This window comes from Equus caballus, chromosome 12 (assembly GCF_041296265.1).
Source record: "Equus caballus isolate H_3958 breed thoroughbred chromosome 12, TB-T2T, whole genome shotgun sequence".
Taxonomy (NCBI): domain Eukaryota; kingdom Metazoa; phylum Chordata; class Mammalia; order Perissodactyla; family Equidae; genus Equus; species Equus caballus.
Window position 1 is genome coordinate 18,389,089 of NC_091695.1, and position 15,685 is coordinate 18,404,773.

The window sequence follows — 15,685 nt, forward strand, 5'->3', positions numbered from 1 at the left end:
TGGCTGCACAATTTCATGAATGAAGGGATGGGGTGAGTGTAAAATGGTCCATATGCAAAAAATGAGGAATTAATGTGTCATATGATACATAATCTTATGGAACATTTTAAGGAAGAATAAATATTCCTCTTGGAGGACAACCTAGTTGTGATTTTTAAATAATTCATGTCAACACTTTGTTCCTTAATTTTTAATGAACACTTCAAAAGGTTATAACAAGTTTCAAATAAGCTTATGAATGTAATTTTTTCCAACAGAAATTTTCAAAGAAAACATCTTGTTAGTTTTGATATGATTTTGATTAACTTTGCCAATTTATTGAATGTATATTTGAAAGACATGGCTGTGTTTTGTTATTTCCTGCAGTTTTTTGGTTGTATTAAAAAATCTTAGCCCATGTTTTGCGTGATGTGTCACTTTGCATTTAGGAAATATTTGACTGCCTTTGGTGGTTCATGATATAAATGTGAAGTTATACACCACTCTTAAACCCATAAATAATGTCTTATTTATACATATGTTTATGTATGATATATTTGTTATACATATATACTTCAAATTGCATAGCTATATATATATTTAATATGCCCCAACTCTTCCCTGGACAATTGCTCTCAGATATTATATCTTGAAAAAAAGGGACTGGAAATGCCTATAGCCTTCTGCTATAACCTTCAAGAATGTTTGTGATATTCAGTAATCAACAAATACTAATGAGCAAACACGAATATTCTTTCACGTTTGATACTATGTCAAATATCCCCGTGTCTATATTTCTTTGTACAATTTCTGAAACTCATCCTTTAGAGCACTCAGAGTCCCTGAAGTTACATTTCCAAAGGAATGTGGGTGGGTTATTACTCTATAGTACATGCTTTTTGCTCAAGAATTTCAGATCTGGGGTGATGTTTTGCAGGGTTTTGTGTCACTAGGTGGTTAGTCTAAGACCCAGTCATGGTTGTATTCCCAGTAGAGTTTGTATTATTCAAGTATCTAAAACCACTGTTGCCAGAACAGAGCAAAGAGGGCAAAGAAGGAGGGAGATGTAGTTTTAAAAAGAGAGGCGTGGTATAGCTTCAGTAACTGACTTCTTCATTCAATTTTTTTTGTTTATCCTGGCAAAGACAATAATTATTCAACTTGGAAATCTCACTTCTTTCAATGATTTTTTTTTCACATTTGGAAAAACATATTATCATTGGTTTCACTGGCAAAAAAAATTTTTCTCTTTATCTTTCTACTGAAGATGATGCTAGAAGTGACACTATATACAAGTAAAAATGTAAACTGAAATATGATGTATTTAGATATATTCTGGAAGACATTTATTATATTGTTTCTCTTCAGTCCCATGCAATCTTCTATACACTGTCTTGAAATTTGTGAGTAGGAAAAGTACAGACTATTATAGACTAAATAGACAAAATTTGCCTTATATATTTTTTCCTCTCCCTTGGTCAATTTTCTTCTTCTCAACAGAGTTGAAATATCACTCATTCCTGCAAATCAAAAGCAACTCTACGGAAAATGTTTGATGAAGTTGTTCAGTTTGCTTTTCCAAGGATTTAAAACAATGATCTCTTGCACTGTGTGATCTTGAGCAAAATCTTAAACTATAAGGGAACTGACTCTTAGTATCTTACTCATTACAATAAGGTCATTGTTTCCTTTATGCATTTCAAAGAGTGATGTACCATAAAATATTGTTCCTTGAAAATATGGTAGGCAATGAGAACAAGATGATGTGAATGTCTCTGTAACGTCAATGTTCCGTGATATTGTCCACGCCTTTGAGTGTACAGTTTTCTGTCCTATTAGCCTGTCATTTTGTAGGACAAGCTTATTTCTTCCTTAGATTTGGGCAAACATATTTAAGATAAATTAAGAATCAAAAATACATGTGATTACATAACTTATTAATAACTATGTGTGCTAATCAATTGTTCAATCAATAATTTCAGGATGATATTAAAATTCTCCAACCATACCTGCAGCTGTGGAGCGCATTTCTATCCATTCATGTTCCAAACAATCCAGACTACTTTAGCTACATATTTAGTAATTTCTTTGAAAAACATATTCTGTGCCCTCAAGTACATTTCAGTAATTTTCTTTGTATCTTGAACAAAGGGATCTATTTTTTATTCCACCATCTAGAACAGGGAGACTATAGTTCTCAAGTCAACAAACATTTGTTGAAGTCTGTGTATAGTCAGGATATGTTAATGATGAAATGTGAGCACATAAAGATTAGCAGATGCATCAGGTTGAATGTCTATAATGGAAGTAATGTGGTAGCCAAAGATTACAAATAAATAGCTGTAATGTATCCAAGCTTATCTTGCCCTCTCCCTTCTTCCTAGAATGGCTTTCCATTTCTAGCTTCTTCAATCTTCTGGGAACTTTAGGACCAAACTGCTGAGAAACACCTCCTAGCTGGCCTTCAGTGATTGCCAGAAGAGAAAGTCGCTCTTGTTTTCTAAACACTTTACCTATATCTCTTCTTATAATATTACATGCTATTGCTTATAATGTAAGAATGCGTTTGCTTATTTTAGCTTTCGTCCAGAAAAACGAATACTGGCATTATATGTTCTCATAATATTACTCCACAGTTTCAAACCAATGCTTTATGCAATATAGCTACTCAGTAAGTAACTTCAAGTTGAACATTCCCTACTACCCCTTAAAATGAGATAATATTTATGTCATTTTTGTAGGAATAGTCTCATTGCAAAACATATTATCATCATAAATTTACTTGTATCTTCTATCTATTATGTATGGTAAGCAGACAAGTATGCTCCCATTTTATAAAGCCAGAAAAGAAAAAAGAAAACAACCTTAAGGTCAATTTTAAATAACTTAGTGAATCAGCTCCATGACCTGCTGTGTAATATGTTATATTCCGAATAGCACTGCATGGCCATGTAAAACATTGACCTTTGAAAAAACAATCTTAAAGCATTTTTAATATGAATCTATGGTCCTTATGACATGCAAGAAGAATCTTACATTTTCATATCATTCCTTATTAATTCTCATTTTTACATATGTTTATGAGCATGAACATATTTCCATTTTTTTCCAGAGGAGCGTTAACAACTTTCTTCAGCTTCCCTATGGTCTAATGTAAAAATGGTTACAAGAATATGAGGACAAAACAGCACTGATAACATAGAATATCTTCTAAAAACTACCTATCCTCACCTCAACTCATCAGAAAAGATAAGCCAAATTTAGAATGACAGAATACAGATTTTTTTCAAATGCTCATGGAATGTTCCCCTTGACTGATCACATATTAGGCCACAAAACAAGTCTCAATAAATTTAAGATATTTAAATAATACCAATAATCTTTTCTGGGCACAAAGGTATGAAACTATAAATCAGCTAAAGGAAGAAATCAGAAAAGCCCAAAATATATGGAGATTAAACAAAATGCTACTGAACAACAATTGGCTCAATGAAGAAATCAGTGGGGTAATCAAAAATTACCTGGAGACAAATGAAGATGAAAATACGACATTGCAAAATCTATGGGATACAGACAAAGTGCTTCTAAGAGGGAACTTTATAGCAATTCAGGCCTACCTCAACAAACAAGAAAAATCCCAAATAAGCAATCTCACAGTGCACCTAGAAGAACTGGAAAAAGAAGAAGACACAAAGTCCAACATCAGTAGATGGAAGGAAATAATAAAAATCAGAGCAGAAATAATGAATTATAGATTAAAAAAAGTTGGCTACAAAGCCAACATTATCCTGATACCAAAACCAGACAAGGCCGATATCACTGATGAACATCCATGCAAAAATCCTCAACAAAATACTAGCAAATCAAATAAAACACTACATTAAAGAGCTCGTACACCGTGATGAAGTAGGATTTATTCCAAAGATTCAGGGATGGTTTAACATGCAGAAATCAATCAACATGTACACCACATTTACAAAATGAAAAATAAAAATCACATGATCATTTCAATAGATGCAGAGAAAGCATTTAGCAAGATACAGCAGCCAATCATGATAAAAACTCTAAATAAATGGGTAGAGAAGGAAAGTACCTCAGCATAATAAAGCCGTATATGACAATCCCAGAGGTAATATCATTCTCAATGGAGGAAAACTGAAAGCTATCCCTCTAAGAACAGGAAGCAGACAGGGATTCCCACTGTTACCACTGTTATTTAACACAGTATTGGAAGTCTTAGAGCAATCAAGCAAGAAAAAGCAATACAAGGGAGCCAAATTGGAAAAGAAGAGAAACTGTCACTATTTGCAGATGACATTATTTTATATATAGAACACCCTGAAGACTCCATCAAAAAACTTTTAGAGGCCCGCTCATTGGCACAGTGGTTAAGTGCGCACGTTCCCCTTTGGTGGCCTGGGGTTTGCTGGTTCAGATCCTGGGTGAGGGACGTAGCACCGCTTGGAAAGCCATAGTGTGGTAGGCATCCCACATATAAAGTAGAGGAAGATGGGCACAGATGTTAGCTCAGGTCCAGCCTTCCTCAGAAAAAAGAGGAGGATTGGCAGCAGTGAGCTCAGGGCTAACCTTCCTCAAAAAAAAAAAAAACTTTTAGAAATAATAAATGAATACAGTCAAGTTGTAGGATACAAAATCAACATACAAAAATCAATTGCATTTTTATACACTAAAAATGAGGTAGCTGAAAGAGAAATTAAGAAAACAATCTCATTTGCAATTGCAACAAAAAGAATAAAATATCTAGGAATAAATTTAACCAAATAGATGAAAGATCTGTACACTGAGAACTATAAAACATTGTTGAAAGAAATTGAAGAAGACAGGAAGAAAGGGAAAGATATTCTGTGCTCGCAGATTGGAAGAATTAACATAATTAAAATGTCCGTACTCCTAAAGCAATCTACAGATTCAATGCAATCCTTATCAAAGTTCCAACAACACTTTTCACAGAGATAGAACAAAGAATCCTAAAATTTATACGGAAGAACAAAAGACCTCAAATAGTCAAAGGAATCCTGAGAAAAAAGAACAAGGCATGAGCTATCACACTCCCTGATTGCAAACTATGCTACAAAGCTATACTAACCAACACAGCATGGTACTGGCACAAAAACAGACACACAGATCTATGGAACAGAATCGAGAGCTGAGAAATAAACCCACACATCTATGGACAGCTAATTTTCTACAAGGGAGCTAAGGAAATAACATGGAGAAAAGAAGCCTCTTCAATAAACAGTGTTGGGATAATTGGACAGCCACATGCTAAAGAATGAAAGTAGACCATTATCTTACACCATACACAAAAATTAACTCAAAAATGGATTAAAGACTTGAATGTAAGACCTCAAACAATTAAAATTCTAGAAGAAAACATAGGCAGTTTCTCTTCGACGTCAGCCTTAGTAGCATATTTTCAAGTATCGTGTGTGACCAGGCAAGGGAAACAATAGGAAAAAATAAATGGAAATATATCAAACTAAAAAGCTTTTGCACAGCAAAGGAAACCACCAACAAGACAAAAGGACAATCTCACAATTGGGAAAGACATTTGCAAACCATATATCTGGTAACAGGTTAATATCCAATATATACAAAGAACTCATACATCTTAACAAAAAGCTAACAATCCAATTAAAAAATGGGCAAATGATCTGGACAGACATTTCTCTAAAGAAGATATAAAGGTGGCTGACAGATGAAAAGATATTCAACATTATTAACTTTCAGGGAAATGCAAATCAAAACTGCAGTGAAATATCACCTTACACCTGTTAGAATGACTATAATTACTAAGACAGGAAATATTAAGTGTTGGAGAGGATGTGGAGAGAAGCAAACACTCAAACACTGCTCATGGGAGTGCAAACTGGTTCAGCCCCTATGGAAAACAGTATGGAGGTTGCTCAAAAAATTAAGAATACATCTACCATATGATCCAGCTATTCCACTGCTGGGTATTTATCCAAAGAATATGAAAACACCAATGCATAAAGATACATGCACCCCTATGTTCATCGCAGCATTATTCACAACATCCAAGACTTAGAAGAAAAGTAGGTGTCCCTCAAGGGATGAATGGATAAAGAAGATGTGACATATATATACAATGGAATACAGCCATAAGACACGATGAAATTCAGCCCTTTGTGACAACATGGATGGACCTTGAAGGTATTATGTTAAGTGAAATGAGTCAGAGGGAGAAAGTCAAATACTGCATAATTTAACTCAGAAGTAGGAGATAAAAACAATGACAAACAAATACATTGAAACAGAGATTGGATTGGTTTTTACAGGAGGGGAAGTGCAGTGAGAGTAGGGAGAAAAGTTTGAGTAGGCACATGTGTGTGGTGATGGCTTGTACTAAGTCTTTGGATGGTGAACATAATGCAATCTACACAGAAATTGAAATATATAATGATGTCCACCTAAAATTTATATATTTTTATACATTTATATAATATTTATATTGTTATATCAGTGTTACATAAATTAAAAATTAAGAATTAAAAAAAATCATGATATACTAATGCCTAACTTCTCCCAAAGTAGACTTTCATAAAGGTATGAGAAATTGTCCTGCATAAGAAAGCCACTTGAGCAATTGCGTCTAGAACTTAGACACATGCAAATCCTTATTGAAATCATCAATTCCTGGAGAAATTTTAAATAGACAAATTTTGCAGAAGGGCTGGAAACCAGGAGTTTCATTTTTGTTACTCAAACTCTTAGCCAGTTTTGCAAGCTGTAAGAACTCACTGAGGACAGAGATCACAACTAATTTGTTCTCCACCATGTCTTTATCATGGCAAGTATTTAGCAAACAACAGTTTACAGCATGCAATTAATAGCCAATTTCTAAGTGAATGAATTGATGAAGCAAATTAAACTATATTGAAAAAAGTAATTGGGTAATACTTTATTATTATCTTCTCTAACATTATATAGTGGCAAATGAACTAAGAAGAAGAAACAGTTTTGAACTACACTAAGACCACTAACTTGAACAGCAGAATATAAGTGAGGTCAGGTCTTGGGGCACAATGAGTAGTCCTCTAGGAACACCTTCCTTTGATGTGACTTAGAGTACTTAGAATCAACAGCACTGGGGGACAACATCAAATGCAACATTGAAAATGATAGATTGTCCTCATAGCACAGTGCATAATTTTCATGATACGTGGAGTGTGGTATCAATAAGGAGGAAAAAGTCAACATTTGGAGAACATCTGCTGATTTGTTGCACAAAACTACACAGCTTTGCAGATACATCTGACCTGGTTCATAATGTTGGTTAAAGATGAGATGTAAAAACTGCCTTAGTGAGCCCTGACAGGAGTCTATTTTCCTTCTTGAAGAATTGAACCCTGATTTTCCTCTGAGAAAACACAACTTCTCCATTTTACTATATCAATTTTATGTCACGTTTTTCTCTCAAAGGTGGGAATATGAATCTGGCTAGTTGAATCAGAAACATTTCTCCCAGACTGTAATGATTGGATCAGGGATCTATAATCAAATGAAGTGAAAAGTCAATACTTTTCTTTTGGACTATTTAAAGTCACTCTTTTTTCTCTAATACAGTTTTTGTGAGTACAGACCCAGAATTCCCGCCTATTATCTTACATGAGTGGAGAAAGCCAACAGACACAAAAGAGCTAACAGATAAGCAGAAGAAACAAATTCTTACAATAAAATTACATCTGTAGAATTTGGTCATGTCCAGAATATTTTATCATCTTTTATTTTATTTACTTTATATTGTTGCTCTTTTACATTTATTTAGATAGCATCACAAATATTTGTAAACTTACCAACCATCCCAAGAAATAAAATAGTACTAATAATTAAATATATTTGGGAACACCTTCTCCAATCTTCCTCTGCTTCACTCTCTAAGGGTAACCAATGCTCTTATTTTCTTAAAGAATAGTTTTGTTTTACAGAAAAATGAATAAGTATAAGTACAGTGAGTCCTCATATAATACTACCCAGAATCCCCTATTAGTATCATGTTGCATAATGTGATGTAATTTTTCTTGAGATATAACATTTTATTACATACAACATTGTAAGTTTAAGATGTACAACATATTGATTAGCTACACTTGCATTGTAACATAATTGCTATTGTAGCCGTACCTAACACCTCTGTCACATCGCGTAATTACCGTTTCTTCTAGTGATGGGTAAATTAAGATCTGGCCTCCTAGCAAGTTTAATGTTTATAATACATTATTGTTTCTACAATTACTATGCTATATAATAGATCTCCAGGACTTATTTATCCGCCAGTTGCCAGTATGTACCCTTAAACAACACATCTCCCATTGCCCCACCCCTCAGCTCCGGGTAACCACCATTTCACTGTTTTTTTGAGATTGCTTCTTTTTGGATTCCAATTTTAATGTCTTCTTGGGAAAAATTTTTACTTATTTCTTCTTCCCAGTTTTAATTGGATTTTGTTGTTATTGTTGTCATTGAGTTGTATGAGTTCAAAAACTTTAGGTACTAACTCCTTATTCAATACATGGCTTATAAGTATTTACTCTCATTTTTTAGTTTGTGTTTTTACTTTGTTGATTGTTTCTTTTGCAGTACGGAAGCTTTTCCTTTCATCTTCTAAAATAGATATATATATAACTATATTTAAATATAAAATAGCATCTTGCAGTGCAGAAGCTTGTAAGTTTGATATAATCCCACTTGCTGATTTTTTTCTTTTGTCACTTGTGTTGTTGTCATATCCAAATAATCATCACCTAGGCCATTGTCCAGAAGGTTTTCCTCTACGTTTTCTTCTGCGAGTTTTACAGTTTCAGGTCTGACATTTAAAGTCTTTAATCCACTTTGAGTTGATTTTTTTGTGTATGGTGCAATATAAGGGTCAAACTTCTTCCCTTACATGTGAATATGCAGTTTTCCTAGCACCACATATTGAGATATCCTTCCCCTATTGTTTAATCTTGGCACCCTTGTCAAATTGCAGTTGACTATATGAATGAGTTTATGTCTTGTCTATTCTGTTCCATTGGTCTATGGGTCTGATTTTATTCTTGTAGCATACTCTTTTGAGTACTGTGGCTTTGTAATTTAGTTTGAAATCAGAAAATGTGACGCCTCCAGCTTTATTTTTCTTATTCAAAATCGCTTTGTCTTTTCAGAGTCTTGTGGTTTTATGAGAATTTCAGGATTGTTTCTTCCATTTCTGTAAAAACAAATGCCTTTGAGACATTCATAGAGATTTCATTGTATCTATCAATCACTTTGGGTAGCAGGGACATTTTAGCAATATTTAAGTATTTCAATCCATGAAGACAGGAGGCCTTTCCATTTATTTATGTCTGCTTTAATTTTTTAATGTGTTGTTTTGTTGTTGGTGGTGGGTGGTGGTGAGGGAGATTGGTCTTGAGCTAACATCTGTTGCCAATCTTCCTCTTTTTCCTTGAAGAAGATTGTCTCTGAGGTAATAGTTGTGCCAATCTTCCTCTATTTGGTATGTGGGATGCTGCTACACACCACTTGATGAGCGGTGTTTATGTCCACATCTGGGATCCGAACCTGCAAACCCCAGGTTGCCAAAGTGGAGCACACAAACAACCATTATGCCATTGGTCTGGCCATTTAATCAGTATTTTATAGTTTAAGTGTACAAGTCTTTCAGCACTATGGTTAAGCTTATTCCCCCAAAAAAGTTTTTGCTAGTATAAATAGGATTGTTTTCATAATTTCCTTTTAAGAAAATTCATTGTTGTCGGGGCCAGCCTGGTGGTGCAATGGGTAAGTTTGCATGTTCCGCTTCAGCTGCCTGGGGTTCCCTAGTTGGGGTTCCTGGGTGTGGACCTCTTGGCACGCCATGCTGTGGTAGGTGTCCCACATATAAAGTAGAGGAAGATGGGCACGGATGTTAGCTCAGAGCCAGTCTTCCTCAGTGAAAAGAGGAGGATTGGCAGCAGTTAGTTCAGGGCTAATCTTCCTAAGAAAATTCACTGTTAGTGTGTATAAGTGCAACTGATTTTTGTATGCTGATTTGTTTTTATCCTACAAGTTGACTGAATTACTTAATTATTCTAATAGTACTTTTGTGGAGTCTTTAGGATTTTCTGGGTATAAGATGATGTCTTCTATAAGCAGTGATAACTATACTTCTTCCCTCTTTGTTGGGTGCCATTTATTTATGTTTCCTGCCTAATTGCTCTGGCTCGGAATTTCAGTACTATTTTGAACAGAACTGGAGAGAGTGGGGTTCTTTGTCTTGTTTCATATTTTGGAAGAAGGCCTTCAGTTTCTCACTACTGCATATGAAGTTAGCTGTGGGATTTTCATATATGATTTTTATTATAGTGAAGTAAAGTCTTTCTATACTTAAATTTTTGAAAGTTTTTATTGTAAAAGAGTATTAAATTTTGTGAAAACTTTTCTCCATCTATTGAGATGATGATGTGATTTTTGTTCTTAACTCTGCTAATATGGTGTATTACATTGATTGATTTGTGTATGTTGAATGGATCCTGAAACCCAGGGATTACTCCCACTTGGTCATAGTATATGATTGTTTTTAGGTGCTATTGAATTCAACTTGCTAATAATTTGTTGAGGATTTTGCACTTATGTTAATCAAGGATATTAACCTGTAGTGTTCTTTTCTTGTTGTAGCTTTGTCTGGCATTGGCATCAGAGTGATGCATCACAGAAAGACTCTGGAAGTGTTCCATCTTCTGTTTAGTGGAAGAGGTTAAGAAGGATTGATATTAATTTTTCTTTAAATATTTGATAAAATTCACCTGTGAAACCATATGGTCTTGGACTTTTCATTGTTAGAAGATATTTTGTTAGTGATTCTATTCTTCTGTTAGTGATTCTATTCCATTCTATTCATTTCTATTATTTTTAAATTTAGAATTTAATTACTATAAGCTTCCCTCTTAGTAATATTTTTGAGACATCTCATAATTTTTGGTACGTTTTGTTTTCATTTGTCTTATTATCTAATTTCCCTTTGATTTCTTCTTTTGCTCAATGGTTGTTCAAGAGTGCGTTATTTTTAATTTCCATATATTTGTAATTTTTTCTATTTCTTTTTGTTATTGATGTCTAGTTTCATCCCATTGTGCTCAGAAAATATACTTGGAATGATTTCAATCTTCTTAAATTTGCTAAGACTTCTTTTGTGGTTTGTTATGGAGAAAATTGTATGTTCTCTTAAAAAGTATTCTGTCTACTGCTACTGTTGGTAGAATGTTCTGGATATGTCTGTTAGGTACATTTCATCAATAGTGTTGTTCTAGTCTGTTGTTTCCCTATTGATTTTCTGTCTAGGTGATGTGCCAATTTTTGTAGGTGAGATATCAGTATCTCCTGCTATCATTATATTCTTGTCTATTTATCCCTTCAGATTCATCAATATTCACTTTATGTATTTTGATACTCTGATGTTGGATGCACATATATTTGTTATAACTTCTTACAGAAATAATCTTTTATCATTGGTAATGACTTTCTTTGTGTTGTCTATTTTTTGTCTGATTTTAGTTTAGTCATCCTGCCCTCTGTTGGTTACCATTTGCATGAAATATCTTTTTCCATCCCTTCACTTTCAGCCTGTGTGTCCTTAAATTTGAAAAGGATCTCTTTAAACAGCATTTAGTTATATTTTTTAAGTATTACTTTTACAGTATGGAAATTGCCCAAAAAAGTAAAAATAGAACTACCATATGATCCAATAATTCCACTTGTGGGTATTTATGCCAAAAAAAGCACCCAAAAACACTAACCTGAAAAGATATATGCAGCTCCATGTTCACTGCAGCATTACTTACAATAACCAAGATATAGAAACAACCCAAGTGGATGAAGGGCTAAAGAAGAGGCAGTAAATATACAATGGAATACTATTCAGCAATAAAAACAGAATGAAACCATACTATTTGTAACAATATGGATGGAGTTTGAGGGCATTATGCTAAGTGAAATAATTCAAAACAAGAACCCTGAGATTTCACTTATATGTGGAATATAAAACAAATAAAACAAAACAAACAAACCATTGATCTCATAGATATGGAGTAAAGATTGGTAGTTGCCAGAGGCAGCAGGTAGGAGAGTGGGCAAAATGGGTGGAGAGGATCAGAAAAAATAACATATTTTGCTATTATAGGAGACAAACTATTTAAAAAATTATATCCTATTCTGTGTTTATTGACATGAAAATGTCTGCAAAGGTGGGATGTTAAAAATAGAGAGAAAATAAAGAAAAGAATAAGAGAAAAACATTTTTAAGATATATAAATACGTAGTATTAAAGACTATCTTGTAAAATATAGGTAGACTTTTAATGCAAATTCTTCATGATCTGTAACATCATTTAAATTAATGCTTATGACTTTAGTATCTCAATTAAAAATTGTTTCATACAGAAAATACAATCTTGTATATTCATTAATGATATTTGTATAGGCATGGAAGAGTAAACTGTAAAAAGAACTTGAGGTTATTAATATGTGGCTTAATAAATACACTTGTATAACAAATTAGTATAAAAATTCAAATAAAATATTTTAAACCTGGTAAGAAGAAGTTAAACTTTCTCTTGTGGATATAACTTTTTATTTATTTATTTTTAATTTTTATTTATTTATTTTTTAATTAATTAAGTTATTTTTTCGGATGTACATCATATTTTGAATTCTGTGTAGATTACATCATGTTCACAACCCAAAAACTAACTATAGTCCATCCCCTCACATGTGGGCCTAATCACCCCTTTTTGCCATCCCCTTTCCCCTCTTTCTGAGTATAACTTTTTTTAAAGATTTTATTATTTTTTTCCTTTTTTTTCTCCCCAAAGCCCCCTGGTACATAGTTGTATATTCTTCGTTGTGGGTCCTTCTAGTTGTGGCATGTGGGATGCCGCCTCAGCGTGGTCTGATGAGTAGTGCCATGTCCGCACCCAGGATTCGAACCAATGAAACACTGGGCCACCTGCAGCGGAGCGTGCAAACTTAACCACTCGGCCGCAGGGCCAGCCCCTCTGAGTATAACTTTTTAAAATAGACTTTATTTTTAGAACAATTTTAGCTCTACAGAAAAATTATGCAAAAAGATCAGTGAGTTCCCACATATGTGCTCTGTCTCTCTCAATGCTTCCCTATTTACTGACATGTTGCATTAGTTTTGTACATTTGTTACATCGATGAACCAATATTTTTACACTTATACTAAAGTCCATTAAAGTTTACATTAGGCCTTACGCTTTGTATTGTGCAGTTTTATGGGTTTTCACATGTGCATTATGCCATGTATCCATCATTACGGTATCATAAATGATAGTTTCCTTCCCTAAAAATGATCTGTGCTCAAACTATTTAACACTTCTCCCCTCTCCCTGAACCTCTGGTAACCACTGATTTTTTACTGTTTCCACAATCTTACATTTTCCAGAAAGGATATTTATAATTCATAGCTCTCATGTAAATATTGCTGTTTTAAAACATAATATTCATCTTAAGATTATCTTATCCCTTGTTTTACTTCATTTATATTTTAAAATTCCATAACATAAATTGATTAGTCTACTTCTAGACTACATAAATACATTACCCTTAATTTGGGTCATCTATGCTATGATTAAATTATGTTTCAGTGGAAGCCATATGCCCCCCACCATACACACACAAATTAGAAGGAATTAAGTTAGGAGCATAAATTATACTTTATCAAAAGAAAATTATTAAGTAAACACCCAATTGTCGAAACTTTCCTAACATCAAAACCTACCTCAGAAGGGTGAATTTTCTCACTGTTATGTCACCGAGAAAGATCCAGGTAAACACATGGTTAGAATTTGGAGTAAATGCTCAAGAATAAGAAAGGGCATTACTAGAATTTATATCGTCCCTTACTGTTTGAACTTTCTACAATTATTTTAATTGTGGTACTTTTTGCTGAGTCAGAGAAAACAACTAAGTTAAAGGTCCAAGATCAAACATGATGAGAATCATGTCTAGTAAATGAAACCCTATGGAAGAGGTAAAAATAGCTAGGCAGTGGATATAAGCATGGGAGGGAGGGTTAATATAGAAGCAGAAAACATCAGAAGTCAACATGATAAGGTGCAGGAAAAACACTAAATCAAAACAAGAAGTGATACTAAGAAGGCAAGAGGCAGAGACACAGCAGTGAACAATATATTAGGCAGGGGACCTATATATCAGTTTGTACCTGGTGCTCTTTCTACCTCTTCATAAATTTGAATCAACATTAACCCTTTGTGTTTACATTCCTTATTTTCCTAAAGGAACTAACTCTCATGCCCTAAGTTAGGATTTTAATAATTCCACAATAAGATCATAGTCTCTATAAATTTCCATGTCAATTCACGCTTATTAAGAAAAAATTGAAACTTCCATTCATCTTTTGTCATCTGAGATCAATTTCTTGCTTCATAACTTTCTCATGGAATTCTTCACTTCTGCATGTCTCAGTGTATAAATCAGAGGGTTGAACAAAGGTGTTCCAATTGTATAAAACACAGCTATCATCTTGTCCATGGGGAAGGTGGATGCAGGGCGTGTGTATATAAATATGCAAGGACCAAAGAACAAGATGACCACGATGATGTGGGAAATGCAGGTGGAGAGGGCTTTTCTCCTCCCTTCAGCACTGTGATTTCTCAGCGAATACAAGATGATAACATAGGAGAACATCAGCATGACAAAACTCACCATACAAATGGCTCCACTATTGGACACCAAGAGTAGATTGACCAAATAGGTGTCTGCACAGGCAAGTTTCAACAAAGGCTGCAAGTCACAGAAATAGTGATCGATTACATTGGGACCACAGAAAGGTAAACTCAAGGCAAGAATAATCTGTGCTGAAGAATGCACACAGGATCCCACCCAGGCCACAGCCACCAATGCACCACAGACCTGTAGGCTCATGATGGTCATGTAGTGCAGGGGCTTACAGATGGCCACATAGCGGTCAACAGCCATGAGAATTAGGATGAAGATCTCTAGGCAACCAAAGAAATGCAATGAAAAGATTTGGATTATGCACTCACTGAAAGAGATAGTGGTATTTTTCAAAAGGGCGTCCACAATCATTCTGGGTACTATGGAAGTGGAGAAGCAAGTATCAGATAAGGATAAGTGGAAAAGGAAGAAGTACATTGGACTCTCAAGTGCCTGACTGGTTTTGATAGTAGTAATAATCAGCAAGTTACCCAGCAATGTCCCTAAGTAGAAAATTAAGAAAGTGACAAACACTATCTTCTTCCTAACAGGATCCTGGGTCAATCCAAGCAGAATGAACTCAGTCACATTATGGTTCAGCTGCATGATTCATGAATGAGGAGAAAGGATCAGTGTGAAATAGATTATCTGCAAAAAATAAAGGAATTAATTTATGGTGTGTTATGACATATTATGGATTGTTTTAAGCAAATTAATTTATGGTGCTATGTGAGATTATTGCAAATTTTAAGCAAAATTAAATATTATTCATCAGGTATATTCTGTGATTTCTTAATGTTACTTCAATACTTTGTTACTCAATTTTTAATGACCAATTCATTGGACAGACTGAGTCTCAAATAAACTCATGAATGTGATACTGTCCTTCAGCACTCTCTAAATACAACAATTTGTTAGTGTTGACATTATTCTGATTAATTTTGCCA

At 34.1% G+C, this 15,685-nt stretch overlaps 1 protein-coding gene across 1 annotated transcript; it reads right to left on the reverse strand.

Moving 5' to 3' along the window:
• Positions 14,412-15,344, reverse strand: OR4C16 (olfactory receptor family 4 subfamily C member 16). Its single transcript, NM_001391190.1, is given in 1 exon segment — positions 14,412-15,344. A coding segment is annotated over 1 exon segment (933 nt).
• Positions 15,345-15,685: the final 341 nt, after the last annotated feature.